This window comes from Tachyglossus aculeatus, chromosome 11 (genome assembly GCF_015852505.1).
Source record: "Tachyglossus aculeatus isolate mTacAcu1 chromosome 11, mTacAcu1.pri, whole genome shotgun sequence".
In the NCBI taxonomy this organism is placed as follows: domain Eukaryota; kingdom Metazoa; phylum Chordata; class Mammalia; order Monotremata; family Tachyglossidae; genus Tachyglossus; species Tachyglossus aculeatus.
Genome location: NC_052076.1, coordinates 57713365 through 57731065, shown reverse-complemented (window position 1 = coordinate 57731065; position 17701 = coordinate 57713365). Strand labels below are relative to the sequence as shown.

Below are 17701 nucleotides of genomic sequence, written 5' to 3'. Positions count from 1 at the left end.
GTCTCACTACACGGAAACACATTACAGTTTATCCATGCCCCTACCACTTTGGATCAGACCTGGCGAGGTTAGTGGGGCAGTGAGGTATCAATATAGAAACAGCACATTCCCTGACCAAGGGTAGAGCTGCTGGTATCAAAATAAAGGTGCTTTTCTTGCCGATCAGGCTCTCGGAGAGATCACATCTCCAGGCTGGCCCCATGGAGATTTCCTTACTCTATTCACCCTCCCTTCTGTGTCACCTATGCGCTTGGGTCTGTTCCTCTTAAGCACTTTGATACTTGCCCCACCCCTCAGCCCCACAGCACCGTTGTACATATCCTTATACCCTGCCGCTTCCCCTCTCTGTAATTATTTTAATGCCTGTCTCCTCCTCCACTCTAAGCTCTTTAGGGCCAGGGATCACATCTAACTCTATTATATTGTGCTCTCCCAAGTACTTAGTTCAGTTCTCCGCATGCTGTAAGCACTCAACAAATACAATTGATTTATTGGGGGGCCAAGCATGACTGCTGTGACCGAGAAGATGGACACATATAAGTGTGTGACCCTTTACCCTTGGTGGGCTCACAAGATGAGGAGTGTTGACAAACTTAGTTCTCCATTATTAAGGGGGGGGGGGGGGGAATCAAGATCAAAGGAGTGAAGGGGAAGTAAGGAGTTTATTTTGCTTAGGATTTACATTTCCCAAAGACCAGAAGCCACGTTTCCCAGAATCCTGAGCCAGCGGGAAGGAGCTATTGCGTTCAGGAGGAGAGGTGACTTTTCATATCCAGCCTTGGGCCCCAGAGACCTGATGTCTACCCTCCTTGTATAAATAAGGAAATTGCTCATCGGTTAATGGAAGTTGGTACTTTTATTGTGATTTTTATAATTAATCAACTGTAAGAATTTAGTTCTATATCTCTTGCATTGTAGTTTCCCAAGTGCTTAAAACAGTGCACACAATAAGCTCTCAACAAATACTATTGATTGAATGATCTAACTTTCCCCCTTTTCTCTCCCTGAACAATTAACGAAGCTTCTGTTTCGGAGCTCCACGTCTCTTGAAATGTCCGAAGGTACCGTGGCCGTACGCTCTTGGCAGATCAACTCTCACTGAATGGCTAATGGACAGGATTGTAGTTGCCATCTTGGGATTCAGAACCTCGATCTAAGATCATTTCAGAATTTGGTGTTCAACCCATACCAGGATATTACAAATAGACTTTTAATTCATTTCAAACTGGGCTCTGACTGACCTCATGACCTGGTCAGCTTATAACTCAGTGTGCCTTTTCTTCTCCCCTGAGGGGTTCTCCCTCATGATCTCGGTCCAGGACGCCACTCGCTCATCCTTCAGTTTCTCTCCCACCTTCTGGGTGAGTCCAATCTGCAGGTACTCTTCTCTCTGGCTATAGGCAGGCCAGGTCACCAGCCCTTCCCCGTTGGGGTTTCTGGATACAGAGTTGAGAGGAGAAATCACCAGTTAATCATGGAGCTGTCAGGAAGTCTGACGGAGGCTCACGCCACGATACTCCGGGGCTTCCCGTCCGCCCCCAGCCTTACCCATTCCGAGCAAAGTTGGCCCAATATTTCATCATGGTCCTGCTGAGTTTTTTCTCCTCCTCTGAGGCACCACCTGAGGATGAGACCAGGAAATCTGACACTATTCCTGGATCGACTCTTCTCAATTGGGCAGGGGAGAGGGTCAGGGGAAATGGGAACTTAATCTTCAGGTGCTCCATTCCAATTCAGCCCTAGAATGAGATTTCTCTACCCAACACACGCTCTTTCCATTCAGGCCTGGCTTTTGAGGAACCAAAGTTCCTCATTTTTAATTCTGGAGATATAGATGGACCTTACTCTTCATTCTAGGTACCCTCAACTGGAGGAGAAGCCCTGGAAATGGGGCAGAGCTACAGAATAATGTGCCAGCAGAGTTGTAGACTGACTCAAAAGGCAGACTTTGTTTTGTTACCAGCTGCTCTACTCCTTGGTCAGGGAGTTTGCCACTTCTTTACTGACTCTACAACGGCACTCGAGACTCACCAGTTCTGATCCCAGGTTGTGAGAGCGGGTAGAAACTATAATGCGTTTCTGGGGGCCGAGTTCATTCATTCATTCAATCATATTTATTGAGCACTTACTGTGTGCAGAGAACTGTACTGAGCGCTTGGAAAGTACAATTCGAGTTGACATAGGAGGAATAGGATAAGGCGACAGGGAAGGTCTATAGGAACATTTTTATAGGATCCGTGGCTAGGTCTGACCTATCGTTACTAAGACAGAAAGGAAAGAGGGTGGTGAGAATTATCGATAGAGGAGGTGAACGAACAGGAGAGTAAGAAAGCGCTTATGCTAAGAAAGTAAGCGCTTAGTACAGTGCTCTGCATACAGTAAGCGCTCAATAAATACGATTGAATGAATGAAAGAAAGAAGTCACAGACAGCAAAGTTGATTCAAGCCTAATAACGTGATCTGGCTATTTAGGGATATCTCTGAAATTGGCCAATGGGACATTTGCATTATTTGCTGCCGACAGGGACAGGGGTGTTTTTGACGAATGAGACCCTGCATTCGACTAAAAGCATTCCTTTGCTCGAGTTCCTCCGTCGTGTTCGGTTTGTGCGGGATTGCGTTGGGTGAGTCTGAGGGCACAAAGGGGGGCAGTTTCACCAGGATTCCGCGGCTAGGGTACCTCACCTTTTAAAAACAGGTCACCGAAGACAAACTTCACCTCTTCCCCATGGTCAGCCTGGACGTAATCTGGCTTAAGTCCCGTAGGTGAACTGGACCGATGCTGATATTCGTACATGTAGGTAGGGGCGCCGGAAGCTGCCGGTAAAGACGACGGAGATGAATTCAGGCTCCTCAACGCATCCCACTGCCCTCAGTAATAATAATGATGGCATTATATGTTTGTACATATTTATTACTCTATTTATTTATTTATTTATTTTACTTGTACCTATTTTATTTTGTTAGTATGTTTGGTTTTGTTCTCTGTCTCCCCCTTCTAGACTGTGAGCCCACTGTTGGGTAGGGACTGTCTCTATATGTTGCCAGCTTGTACTTCCCAAGTGCTTAGTACAGTGCTCTGCACACAGTAAGTGCTCAATAAATACGATTGATTGATTGATTGATTTATTAAGCGCTTACTATGTGCAAAGCACTGTTCTAAGCACTGGGGAGTTTACAAGGTGATCAGGTTGTCCCACGGGGGGCTCACAGTCTTAATCCCCATTTTACAGACGAGGTAACTGAGGCCCAGAGAAGTTAAGTGACTTGCCCAAAGTCACACAGCTGACAACTGGTGGAGCTGGGATTTGAACCCATGACCTCTGACTCCAAAGCCCGGGCTCTTTGCACTGAGCCATGCTGCTTCTCTAATGAAAGGGGAGCAGAGTTTTGGGAACAGATATCCAGACCTGGGGAATGGGGCTGGTGTTACCACACCATTCCATGGAGGGGAGTGAGGGGATGAGGGTCAACTCTCCTCTGTGGTCAGTGCCATGGAACTGAAGCCTTCAGGACTGACCCCTCGTTTTGAGGGGCAGACCCAGACCTGTGGTTAACTGGCTCATCTCTTGGCATCATCTCGCAGGTGCCTGGAGGTGGATACATCATCATCATTATCATCAATTGTATTTATTGAGCACTTACTGTGTGCAGAGCACTGGACTAAGCACTTGGGAAGTACAAATTGGCAACATATAGAGACAGTCCCTACCCAACAGTGGGCTCACAGTCTAAAAGGGGGAGACAGAGAACAAAACCAAACATACTAACAAAATAAAATAGAATAGATATGTACAAGTAAAATAAATAAATAGAGTAATAAATATGTACAAACATATAAACATATATACAGGTGCTGTGGGGAAGGGAAGGAGGTAAGATGGGGGGGATGGAGAGGGGGACGAGGGGGAGAGGAAGGAAGGGGCTCAGTCTGGGAAGACCTCCTGGAGGAGGTGAGCTCTCAGTAGGGCCTTGAAGGGAGGAAGAGAGCTAGCTTGGCGGATGGGCAGAGGGAGGGCATTCCAGGCCCGGGGGATGACGTGGGCCGAGGGTCGATGGCGGGACAGGCAAGAACGAGGTACGGTGAGGAGATTAGCAGCAGAGGAGCGGAGGGTGCGGGCTGGGCTGTAGAAGGAGAGAAGGGAGGTGAGGTAGGAGGGGGCGAGGTGATGGACAGCCTTGAAGCCCAGGGTGAGGAGTTTCTGCCTGATGCGCAGATTGATTGGTAGCCACTGGAGATTTTTGAGGAGGGGAGTAATATGCCCAGAGCGTTTCTGGACAAAGATAATCCGGGCAGCAGCATGAAGTATGGATTGAAGTGGAGAGAGACACGAGGATGGGAGATCAGAGAGAAGGCTGGTGCAGTAGTCCAGACGGGATAGGATGAGAGCTTGAATGACACCGAGGCAGCTCTGTTTTTCTAGCTGTTCCCCATGAGGGTTTGTCGCAGGTCCCTGGCCCTGCCTTACAATGTGGCAGGGGCTCCGTAGTGAACCTGAGCTCCTCTTACCCTCAGCCTGGCCAGAGAGCTTGACTGGACTCCTCTCACCTCGAGCCTGGCCTGAGTGGTTAGCTAGACTCCTCTCACCCATGCAGGGATCCTTGTACCCCTACTGTGCTCCAGCCCAGGAAGAGTCTTTCTAAGCATTACTTATCCATATTTCACTCTGCTGCCCAGATCATTTTCTAAAAAAACCGCATCAGTCCATGTTTCCTCACTTCTCAAAAACTTCCAGTGGCTGCCCATCCACCTCTGCATCAAACAGAAAGGCCTTACCAACTACTTTAAAGCACTCAATCACCTTGTCCCGTGCTAGCTTACCACTCTGATTTCCTACTATCACCCACCATGTTCACTTCGCTCCTCTAACGCCAACCTAGTCACCGTACCTCAATCTCATCTACCTTGCTGCCAACCTCTGGCCCACATCCTGTCTCTGGTCTCCCTCCCCTTTCATATCGGAAAGACCATCACTCTCCCCACCTTCCAAGCCTTATTAAAATCACAACTCCTCCAAGAGGCCTTCCCCAACTAAGCCCTCATTTCCCCCATTCCCTTTCCTTTTTGCACTGCCCTTGCACTTGGATCTTTGCTCATCGATCCCATCTGTAAAAGGGGGATCTAATCTGTAAAATGGGGATTGAGACTGTGAGCCCCACGTGGGACAGGGACTGTGTCCAACCCAATTTGCTCGTATCCACCCCAGTGCTTAGTTCAGTGCCTGGCACATAGTAAGAGCTTAGCGCTTAGAACAGTGCTTTGCACATAGTAAGCACTTTATAAATGCCATTATTATTAAATACCATTATTATTATTGTTATTAATAATCCTATTTATTGAGCACTTACTCTGTGCCAAGCACTGGACTAAGCACTTGGGAGAGTACAGTATAACATCAGACACATTCCCTGCCCACAAGGAGCTCACAGTCTAAAGAATACCTCAATTGTTTTTACTATTCATAATTCATCCCACCCTCAGCCCCACAGCATTTATGTACATATCTGTAACGTATTTATATTAATGTCCGCTTCTGCTCTAGATTATAAACTCATTTTGGACAGGGAACATGTCTATCAACTCTGTTATACTGTTCTCTTCCAAGCACTTAGTACAGTGCTCTGCACACAGTAAATATTCAATAAACAGCCTGGGGCTTCTCTTTTCCCTCTTGGGATCTTTTTGCACTCTCACGGGGGCACGGAAGGAAGGACTTTGGCCTTAGCAGCCACACTCCCTAGAAGCCTCTTCCACTCCTCAAGTGTGACCTTGCACTCAAAAGGAAAAGTTCACATTTAAGGAGCAGGAATAAAGTTATCTTTCCTTAGAACTCCAGATACATGAGACTGAAAACTGAACAGAGATCTGGAGGAGATCACAAGCCTGACTGCGCTTAAACTGATGCTCAGTTTGATGTTCAGTCTGAAGGTAACACCCTCATTATGAAGATCAAATAAAAGAACTCAGCTTTGCCTCTTTCTTAAGTGGAAGAGCTAGGTTTGGCCCGAGTTTGCACCCGTTCTTCTCCCAAATGTTTGCCAGGAGCTCACCTCTGTAGAACCGGGCTGTTCGAATAGACGGGATTCCGAATATCAGGTCACCCATCATCTCGAGGAACAGGAGTTTATTTCTGGCAGGGTCATCTGGGACTCCAAGATATTCATCAACTACAGCAGGCACACGGTCCTTAGAGATGTTCTGGTTTCATCAGGGAAGAAGCCATTCCGGGAAAATGAACAACAGAGGATAGAGTGCTTCTCCCTTTCCATATTTAGTATCAATTTCTAGCTATGTCCTTCGATAAGAGTTCTATAGAGGAAGTCCATTCTCTAGCAAAAAAGAACTTTCAGTATTTCTCAAAGAGAAATCTCCCATTAAAGATTTCTCATGAAAATCTGTCCTCTCTCCATGGCTGGAAGCGGTCCCACAGCTTCTAAATGTCTGCATTTCTTTCAAACCTTCTGCCATCACAGTGACCAGCTGACCTGCATTAGGGAGGACCATCACAAAGTTTGCTTCCCGGTCTCACCACCTGAGAGGTGGCTGGAAGTCACAAGCATGCCGTGGAGTAGGGCAGCTGTGGAAGAAGACAAAAGCAGGCACCGAAGCAGTCGCTGGCTTCCTGCCGGCACGCGGGGGCTACTACGTCAGCTGCAGTTTCTCTTCTTTCTTTCTCTTCCACTACTGTGTTTGGATGCACAATGAATCATCTGCCTGGTTGAGTATGTGTGCTTGTTGCTCTTGACTATACCTGTTTCTTAGCTCATGCACTTCTTTCTGTTTCTTTCCATTTCTCAGTGCCTGTCGGTTTCTTTTACCTGCCCTCGCTCCACATTTAATGAATGTTGCAGTTTTAAACCCTCCCAATTCAGGGCAGTGGAGCGGGTACTGATTTGGGTCTGGAGGAAATAAGGGCGCTTTCGGCTCATAGCTAGTTTGATAACACGGAGAGAAAAAAGATTTGATGTAGTGGATAGAGACAGGGCTGGGAGTCAGAAGGTCATGGGATCTAAACCCGGCTGTGCAACTTGTCTGCTGTGTGACCTTGGGCAAGTTAGTTCACTTCACTGTGCCTCAGTTAGCTTATCTGCCAAATGGGGATTGAGACTGTGAGCCCCACTTGGGACAGAGACTGTGTCCAACTCTATTTGTATCCACTCCGGCATTTAGTACAGTGCCTGGCACATAGGAAGTGCTTAACAAATACCATAATTAGTATTCTCCCTGGAGAGGTGGCTTAGCACTGTATGAGACCGGATCAGAACCACATCCTCACCGTGACGGGGAACGAACTCCACAGTAATGAGGCTACTGTGTCTTTGTCTAGCTGGTCCTCATGGAGAGGATACTGCATCAGCTGGAGAGAAAAATGAAATGGAAAAAAAAATTAGAAACCAAAAATAACATACTAACACCTAGAATTAGGATGGTATTTTTTTTCCTTCATCTTACATGACGGAACAAGATTTTCTAATAAATTAGGTTAATCTGGACTCTAAAAAAATTCCCGGCAGGACAGTGAAAGCTGACAGATCGTGAAAACAACAGTGTTCCCAAGACTATAATGAAATTGGTTTAAAAGCTGTTAAGGTCTCGGGTTTACACAGGCAAAACAGGAGAGGGAGGATCATCACTGGCTGGACACCATTCATTCATTCATTCAGTTGTATTTATTGAGCCCTTACTGTGTGCAGAGCACTGTACTAAGCGCTTGGGAGAGTTCAAAATAACCATAAATAGATACATTCCCTGCCCACAAGGAGTTTACAGACTAGAGGGCTTACACAGATTTAGTCATCTGGGGAAAAGTTTCTAATTGATCAAACAATCAATCAGTGGTATTTATTGAGTACTTACTGTGTAGAGACAGTTGATATTCACCCCAACCCTAACCCCACAGCACTTGAGTACATCTTTTAATTATATATTATAAATTCTTGATTCATATTAGTATCTGTCTCCCCCTCTGGACTGTAAGCTCGTGATGGGTAGGGAATGTAGCTGCTAATTCTATTGTATTGTACTCTTCCAAGAGCTTAGTTCAGTGCTCTGCACATAGGAAGTGCTCAGTAAATACCATTGATTGATTGATTGCAGGGCACTGTACTAAATTCTTGGGAGAGTACAATGGAGTTGGGAGACACGTTCCCTGCCCACAGCAAGCTTACAGCCTAACAGAGCAGGAGCCTGGCCTAATGGATAGAGCACAGGCCAAGCGCTTAGTACAGTGCTCTGCATACAGTAAGTGCTCAATAAATACGATTGAGTGAATGAATGAATCTTTGTTATAATCTGGCTCCACCACTTGTCAGCTCTGTGAGCGTGGGCAAGTCACTTCATTTTTCTGTGCCTCAGTTAGAGAAGCAGCATGGCTCAGTGGGAAGAGCCCGGGCTTTGGAGTCAGAGGTCATGGGTTCAAATCCCAGCTCCACCACTTGTCAGCTGTGTGACTTTGGGCAAGTCACTTCACTTCTCTGGGCCTCAGTTCCCTCATCTGTAAAATGGGGATGAAGATTGTGAGCCCTACATGGGACAACCTGATCACCTTGTATCCTCCCCCAGCGCTTAGAACAGTGCTTTGCACATAGTAAGCGGTTAATAAATGCCATTATTATTATTACCTCACCTGTAAAATGGGGGTTAAGATTGTGAGCCCCATGTGAGACAGGGACTGTGTCCAACCTGATTACCTTGTATCAACCCTAGCACTTAGTACAGTGCCTCGCACATAGTAAGCGCTTAAGAAATACCATAATAATAATAATAATTGTTATTATTATTAATGGATAAGAAGCCCACACAGCTTCAGTGGGATTTTTTGCTCACTTACTGGGGGCAGAACACTCTATTAAACATAAGAAATCAAAATTCTCTCACAACTGGAAGTATCCAGCCAAATTCATGATTATTTAGTCCGATGATGTAGGGAACAGGAGTGAATTCCTTTTCAGCCAGTAGCTCTTCAGGAGTCTTGGGGAAAAATACTCCATCCACAACTGCAGCCACAAATAGGGTGCTCTGGAGGTAAAAAGCAGAGTCACTTTCTATTTATCCATCATGCCTCCCACTCCCACCCCTACCTCCACCCCTGCCCCAACCCCCGAGACAGAAACTGCAAGATTTCGGGCCAAGACTGGGGAATGGCTCTAGTGCTTAATGACCCTTCCCTTCTTTCCATCCAAGGGGAAGGAGACTTTAAGGTCAGTCAGCAGTTTTTATTTGATATTGGCAAGCCACTCAGACACACATGGATTCAGAGTTACATATGCGAGCACAAAGACACCGATTCAGGCACTCCTTCGGCATATTAGTGTTAGTATTATTACTATTATTATGGTATTTGTTAAGGGCTTACTACGTGTCAAGCACTGTTCTAAGCGCTGGGGTAGACACACGACTTATTCAGCTACTCAATTGGTGCTCACTTATTGCCAAATACTGACACAATCCTAGGATTCCCTGGAAAGAGGAAGGTGATGGAGACATGGCATGGAAGTTTTTTTAGGCTGCTGAATGGACGCATTTCCCTGGTCAGTCTGAGATCTCTCAAGTCTTTTTTCCCCACACAGTTTCTGCAGGGCATCAAACAATCTCCGCCCCTGGGTTCACTCGGATAACAAGCTCTCAACATGCACAGATTCCTGGCTCTTAGGAAAACCTGTTTCTTCATTACCTGAAATTGACACCCTGCTCCACCTCCCTATATTACACTGTTCACTCCTGAGCCCCATTCCCTGTAGGTGTTCAATTACTTCTCTTGATGATGATGATCATCCAGTGGTATTTACTGAGCTCTTACTATGTACAGAGCACTGGACTAAGCACTGGGGAGAGTAGAATACAACAGACACATATCCTGCCCACAGAGAGCTTACAGTCTAAAGGATGATGATAGTGATGTTACAAGAGTAGGTGGTATTGTTTGCTCGTGAAGTGTTACTGACTGGAAGCTTGTGGCCCCGGAATGTGTCTGTTGTTGTGTTGTACTCTCCCGAGCGCTTAGTTCAGTGCCCTGCACACAGTAAGCACTCAGTAAATAAGACAGATTGATTGACTGGTTTTCTCTGTTTGGTATCATGGGGAGAGTCTGGTCAGAGGGCTGGAGACTTTGGCAGCACCATCATTGTCACTGATGCCGCCCCTGATGCCGATGGGTCGAGGTTTCTGCCGCACAGTTCAGTGGTCCTTTCTTCCCCAACACTCGACCACTTCTGTTCCATCATCACGACTATCACCTATCTGCTTCCCCCCACCTCTGCCCCAATCAGGGCTAGGGCCCGGGACCAGGAGCTCACCTAGGTCAGAAACTCTAAACTCCGAAAGAAGAGCAGGCCGTGACAATGTCAGAAAACTAAGGGGCTGCTAATTTGCCATGGCTGCTATCTGGTGGGAGAAAAATGTTTGCTCTGCACTGAACCTGAGGGGAAAAGATCTGGAACCTCAACTGAACAGAGAGCAGGGCTCTGCACAGAGTTGGTCAATCATTAAGTCAAACAAAAGTAGCCAATAGCATTATGTTTAATTTACTCTGAGCAATAAATATTGGGTATGGAGTAATAGCATGAGGCAGGCTGTCAAGGTTGGGGGGCAGTAACCAGTTGATTACAGGCTCCTGGGCAGGGCTTGGTTTATTTCAATCAATCAATCAATCAATCAATCGTATTTATTGAGCGCTTACTATGTGCAGAGCACTGTACTAAGCGCTTGGGAAGTACAAATTGGCATCACATAGAGACAGTCCCTACCCAACAGTGGGCTCACAGTCTAAAAGGGGGAGACAGAGAACAGAACCAAACATACCAACAAAATAAAATAACTAGGATAGAAATGTACAAGTAAAATAAATAAATAAATAAATAAATAAATAGAGTAATAAATATGTACAACCATATATACATATATACAGGTGCTGTGGGGAAGGGAAGGAGGTAAGATGGGGGGATGGAGAGGGGGACGAGGGGGAGAGGAAAGAAGGGGCTCAGTCTGGGAAGGCCTCCTGGAGGAGGTGAGCTCTCAGCAGGGCCTTGAAGGGAGGAAGAGAGCTAGCTTGGCGGATGGGCAGAGGGAGAGCATTCCAGGCCCGGGGGATGACGTGGGCCGGGGGTCGATGGCGGGACAGGCGAGAGCGAGGTACAGTGAGGAGATTAGTGGTGGAGGAGCGGAGGGTGCGGGCTGGGCTGGAGAAGGAGAGAAGGGAGGTGAGGTAGGAGGGGGCGAGGTGATGGACAGCCTTGAAGCCCAGGGTGAGGAGTTTCTGCCTGATGCGCAGATTGATCGGTAGCCATTGGAGGTTTTTGAGGAGGGGAGTAATATGTCCAGAGTGTTTCTGGACAAAGATAATCCGGGCAGTCCTTTCCAGTCCTTCTGGGCAGAGGGTCTGTTAATTCACTCCACATGCAGTAGGTTGGTGCGAATCAGCCATGCTAGGTTCAGCTAGCAGGCCATAGAGAGACTTCCCCTGCTAAGGGGGCTGAAGAGCCTGGATTTTAAGGAGCAAATAGCCTCTGGGAGTGAAGGGAGCTTATGTGCAGGGACACAGAACAAAGCAGTACAGCTGGGCACGTACCTTTCCCGCCTTTAGTACAGTGATCTGCACACAGTAATCACTTAATAAATAGGAATGAATGAATGAACTGCAGCTGGAAGCAGCTCGAGCTCAAACCTGTAATTGAGAAGCCATTCATTCAATCGTATTTATTGAGCGCTTACTGTGTGCAGTGACTGTATTAAGCGCTTGGGAAGTACAAATCGGCAACATAGACAGATGGTCTCTACCCAACAACGGGCTCACAGTCTGGAAGGGGGAGACGGACAACAAAACAAAACATATAGGCAGGTGTCAAAACCGTCAGAATAAATAGAATTATAGCTATATGCACATCATTAATAAAATAGAGTAGTAGATACGTACAAGCCAGCAAACTTACCTTCGTGGGGTCTCCCTTTAAGTCTACTTTGAATAAGTCCTGCCATACAAAACAAAAAACCGAGAGTGGATGAGAGACGTTCCTAGCCACAGGCATGATTTTCTCCCCTCAACCTGTCGGATTTGGTTCAATCCCAGGAATCAGTGGCTCTCTTCCCCCACTGTTCTCCCCTGCACCTTTGAGGTTTTTTAGTGGTATTTGTTGCTTACTATGTGCCAAGCACTGTACTAAGCAGTGGGTAGGTACAAGATGACCAGATTGGACACCATCCCAGTCCCACATGGGGCTCACAAGCCAAGTAGGAGGGAGAATGGATACTAAGTCCCCCTTTTACAGATGAGGAAACTGAGGTGCAGAGAAGTTAAATGACTTGCCCCAGGTCACACACGGCAGAAAAGTGGCCGAGTCAGAATTAGAACCCAGATCCTCAGACTCCAGGCCTGTGGTCTTTCTGCTAGGCCTTGCTACCTTCCGCCCATCTGCATCAAAACCGGTTAGAACAAGGGTGGAAGGCTGTCCCAGCAAGGTGGGGATCACTCTGACTCCAGATCAATCACAGAGTGTCATCGGAGGCTGACTCTTTTCCTCCTTCTCAGGGGCCTCAGCCGGAAGCTGGAGGAGGTGTCCCCACAACAAAAATTCTCTGAAATGAACCTAATTTTGAACCATGTCCCCAAGGATGGAAGCACTGGAGGCAAGAAGACCTGCATTTGGAGGTAACAGAGCACTTTCGTTTGACTCACCCCACACTCCTGGATGAGGGCAGCCCTGAGTTCCTGTCACAGATACCCGGCAAGTGGGTCTAGAATGGACCCATAAATGGACACCCTATTTTACAGCTGAAAGAGCCATCTGGGGTGTAAGTAACCCAACCCTCCCTAAAGGATTACCAAAAGCTGTTGTTGTTTTTCCCAGTTTTCACTACAAGTGACTTGGGGTCGTTTCCATGACCCAGGAAGGTCAATGTCCCCCCCAGCTTTCTGAAACCTTCCCATTTAGTTGTACATGTGTTGAAGTACTATTACATCTTCTCTAGGAAGAAAAAAAATCCCCTTTAATTTGGATAATGGAGGGGGTTGTCTTCAAAGTAACCAGAGTGAATGGGGGGGGCCAGGGGAGGGGCTTGCTGTAAACACATTCTTATTAAAAAGCAGAGTAATTTCCATCCACCTGTGCTACAGAAGCCAATCCTTGTCCAGGAAATGCTTATCAGTCCACAGAGCTCCCTAGCCTGGAGCTGGGTCAGATAAAAGTCTTAAGTGATCCCACATAAGGAAAATTAATCAAAGTAGTGGCTGGGAACTGTTTCACCTACCATCTTCACCGTGATTTCCAGGATCTCCTCCTCAGTCCGCTGCCGCAGACAGTGAACCATGGATGCTGACGTGGTGGTTTTACATCCAGCGAGCGTGGCCATTTTCTGTAATTAATGACCATTGATTGTAACCTGCCACATTTGGTTCATTCTACAGCTTGGCCTCTGTAAACTCCATAGCCAAACACATTTTTTGGCTATGCCCCAAAATGGACTTTCAGAAGCCTTCAAGTCTGTTCCATGAAGCATAAGGGTGCACCTGCTCTTCAAAATTAATAATGCCCCTAATAGCATCCTAAACATAGTTCTCCAGACATGAATAGGTTATGGGCTAATTCCTAAAGTTAACATTCTCCATGTGATGGACAGGTATGCACATTTGTATTCATATATGGAGCTCAGTTCTGTTAAAGGACCAGAATTTCCATGTTAAGGAAAATTCACATTTTAGCACTCACCATAATTGATGTTTTGCATGCACACTCACGCATTTCTTCCAACCCTATACTGCACTGTTTTGGGACAGGCTAGGATTGTCAGAAGACTGTTCCCTAATTCTGCTGTCATTTTCTAGCCAAAATGCAAAATAGAAAGACATGCTGTGGCAGAACCGAGTGTACATAGTCTCCTTCTTAATGGTATTTATTAAGCACTGACTATGAAGCACTGTGCTAAACTCTGGGGTAGATACAAGATGATCAGATTAGTCTCAATTCCTGTCCCACAAAGAGAATCACAATTTAGGAGAGCTGGTATCTTTTTCCCATTTTATAGACATGGAAACTGAGCTCAGGGAGGTAAAGTGACTTGCCCAAGGTCACATGCAGCAGGCCAATGGCAGAGCTAGGACTACAGCCCAGAACTCCTAATTCCCAGTCTTAGGCACCTGCCTCTATATCTTGCTAAGTTCAGGAGTAGAACTAAACAAGTCTGCAATGGTTAATACTCCGGAGGATGGATCTTAGAAGATACAAAAAGCAAAAAGGATTCTCAAATGGTTCAAACTCAGGGACTTACGTTTGCTACTGGTTTAATGTTAGGGTTGAACAAAACATGGAAGAGGACGGTGCCGCTCTCGGAAATAGCCCGGTGGAAGAGGTTCTTGGCCAAAGGAGACACAACCTGGGGAAATATGTAAAGAAAGAGACATGGGAGTCTAGGACAAAGATTGCAGTTTGGTCACCGCAGTTTGTATCCATGCAGAGTAGCCTTGGACATAATCATTAACAATTTCTGAGTCTCACTGCCCCCTTACCAGCCGGCCCTCCCTCTCAGAGAGTTAGTGACAGCTAAATGAATTTCATTCATTCATTCAATTGTATTTATTGAGCGCTTACTGTGTGCAGAGCACTGTACTAACCGCTTGGGAAGTACAAGTCGGCAACACATAGAGACGGTCCCTACCCAACAACGGGCTCACAGTCTAGAAGGGGGAGACGGACAACAAAACAAAACATACGGACAGGTGTCAAGTCGTCAGAATAAATAGAATTAAAGCTAAATACACATCATTAACAAAATAAATAGAATAGTAAATATGTACAAGTAAAATTAAATTAAATTAAATTAATAAAATAAAATAACCTCAGTTAATCGTATTTATTGAGCGCTTACTATGTGCAGAGCACTGTACTAAGCACTTGGGAAGTACAAGTTGGCAACATATAGAGACAGTCCCTACCCAACAGTGGGCTCAAGTGTTCACATTATTACTTGCCCTGGATGAGTAGTTGATTGGCTATTTCCAAGATGCCGTGGTGCTATTTGGTTGACTTCCAAAACAGACAAAAGCTGTTCTTTTCCTCGTTGGAGTCCTGTTTGCATGTCCGTGACCTAGCTAATTTCCGTGAAAATGCTTAGATGTGAGCAGACATTTTCTAAATTGTTAGGCCCTGAAAACTTACAAGAGCAGAAACACTGACAGCTCCGGCAGACTCCCCAAAGATGGTCACCAACCCTGGGTCTCCTCCAAAACTGGCGATGTTCTCCTGGACCCACTGCAAGGCCGCCACTTGGTCCAGGTAGCCCCAGTTCCCTCGAGCATGTTCGTCTCCGGTGCTGAAAGTCAGGGCGGGAGGAAGGATGCAGAGAGCGGCCTGGTACTTTAGGGCAAGCGGTATTAATCGATCCATGGTATTTATTGAGCACTTACTATGTGCAGAGTAAGCACTTGGGAAAGTTCAACAAAACAGAATTAGCGGACATGATCCACGTCCTTAACGAGTGGACAGTCTAGAGATGTGGGAACCCTGAAACCACGGAAAGAGACCAACCTGCACCTGAGCAGGAATGTTGGTGGTGTTGAAAAAGAAATGTGGAACAGCTTAACCCGACACAAATAATTTGCTCTAACCACTCTGTTGTGTACATCACTGTCCCTTGCTTTCTCCCCTCCCAACTAAGCAACTCTTAAGTCCCAAATGCAGGGGAATGCAAGCTTAGCTGTCTCTTTTGTCCATTAACTTCTACGTACTCTCTTACCTCAAATGGAGACATTCGGCATTCTCCGTTCATTCATTCATTCATTCATTTATTTAATTGTATTTATTGAGCGCTTACTGTGTGCAGAGCACTGTACTAAGCGCTTGGGAAGTACAAGTCGGCAACATTTAGAGACGGTCCCTACCCGACAATGGGCTCACAGTCTAGAAGGGGGAGACAGACAACAAAACAAAACATGTGGACAGGTGTCAAGTCATCAGAACAAATAGAATTAAAGCTAGATGCATATCATTAACAAAGTAAATAGAATAGTAAATATGTACAAGTGAAATAAATAGAGTAATTAATCTGTACAAACATATATACAGGTGCTGTGGGGAGGGGAAGGAGGTGGTGGGGGATGGGGAGGAGGAGAGGAAAAAGGGGGATCAGTCTGGGAAGGCCTCCTGGAGGAGGTGAGCTCTCAGTAGGGCTTTGAAGGGAGGAAGAGAGCTAGCTTGGCAGATGGGCAGAGAGAGGGCATTCCAGGCCAGGAGGGAGGACGTGGGCTGGGGGTCGATGGCGGGACAGGTGAGAACAAGGTACAGTGAGGAGGTTTGCGGCAGAGGAATGGAGGATGCGGGCTGGGCTGTAGGAGGGGGTGAGGTGATGGAAAGCCTTGAAGCCATTCTGGAAAGTGACCCCTGTGGGTGGTTGTAAAGATGATTTCAAGCTTTCTACTATTAAGAAAGAGCTTAATAGATATAGCTTCTAGTGTGGAGCCCTACCTCAACCCCCTAAGGATGCTCATAAAGCATGAACTCACTTGGCTTAAATGGCTTAAGGGTTTACCTGAAGAATCCGAAGATGCCCAGTCGGTACTGAATGGTCACCACCACCACATTCTCAAAGGCTGCTAACACTGAGCCATCATAGATGGAAGCGCCACCCACCACTAAAGCCCCTCCGTGGATCCACACCATCACCTGCACAGAGAACAAACAGTCTTCTTGGTCACCGCCTCTGCCTCGGGGAAAAAGTGAACTCTCCAAAGGTGCCGAATTCCGACAGCTCTGGGCTAGCTTTGCCTCTGCTTTGCCAGCTTAGTTCATAGAGCACAGGCCTGGAAGTCGGATGGACCTGGGTTCTAACCTCGGCTCCACCATTTGTCTGCTGTGTGACCTTGGGCAGGTCGTTTCCCTTCTCTGGGCCTCAGTTACCTCATCTGTAAAATGGGGATTAGGACCGTGAAGGCCCCATATGGACTCTGTCCAACCCGATTTGCTTGTATCCATCTCAAGGCTTAGTACAGTGCCTGGCATACAATAAGCGTTCAATAATAATAATAATATAATAGCATTTGTTAAGTGTTAATTGTGTGCCAAGCACTGTTCTAAGCACTGGGGATAATGCAAGGTCATCAGGTTGTCCCACGTTGGGCTCACACAAATACCACATTTATAATTATTACAGTGTTAAGTGTGACATGCAGTTGTAGCTGTAGCATAAGGGTTTGGGCTGGAGCTTACTCTGAGGAGTTCCGGTTTGTCTCTCAGGTTGTGGGTGGAAGGAGGAGAGAAAGCTGCTATTTCATCGTGGATTGGGATTAAGTGTGAAATACTGGAACTAAGAAGAGAAACTGAGTCTCAAGTGACTCAAGCTCTCCACATCCCTGGGCCATAGTGGGGGTCACCTTCCTCCTCCCCCACTGACACAAACCTCATCCCCCCAGGAGGGCAACTGGGACAGAAACTCGCCTCACCCCAGTCTGAATGTTGGGGAGGATAATAATTATGGTAATTGTTCATTCATTCATTCAATCATATTTATTGAGTGCTTACCGTGTGCAGAGCACTATACTATGCGCTTAGAAAGTGGAATTCAGCCACAGAGAGAGACAATCCCTACCCAACAAAAGGCTCACAGTCTTAAGTGCTTACTATGTGCCAAGCACTGTTCTAAGCACTGAGCACTGTTCTAAGCACTGCTGTCTCCCCAAGGATGTTTGCCTGGAATGGTGAGCTCCTAAAGATTGAT

The 17701-nt window shown here is 46.4% G+C and overlaps 1 protein-coding gene across 1 annotated transcript in view; it reads right to left on the bottom strand.

Moving 5' to 3' along the window:
* Positions 1-837: 837 nt before the first annotated feature.
* LOC119934310 (liver carboxylesterase 1-like) overlaps positions 838-17701 on the bottom strand; it is a 28768-nt gene continuing 11904 nt past the window's right edge. The window contains exons 4-14 of the mRNA XM_038753763.1: positions 16517-16650; positions 15148-15301; positions 14261-14365; positions 13244-13348; positions 11929-11967; positions 8879-9019; positions 7278-7358; positions 6052-6199; positions 2686-2817; positions 1549-1621; positions 838-1436 (exon numbers count right to left, since the gene is read on the bottom strand). Coding sequence (XP_038609691.1) covers positions 1259-1436; positions 1549-1621; positions 2686-2817; positions 6052-6199; positions 7278-7358; positions 8879-9019; positions 11929-11967; positions 13244-13348; positions 14261-14365; positions 15148-15301; positions 16517-16650 — 1290 coding nt within the window. The 3' untranslated portion in view covers positions 838-1258. The remainder of the gene's footprint in view (positions 1437-1548; positions 1622-2685; positions 2818-6051; positions 6200-7277; positions 7359-8878; positions 9020-11928; positions 11968-13243; positions 13349-14260; positions 14366-15147; positions 15302-16516; positions 16651-17701) is intronic.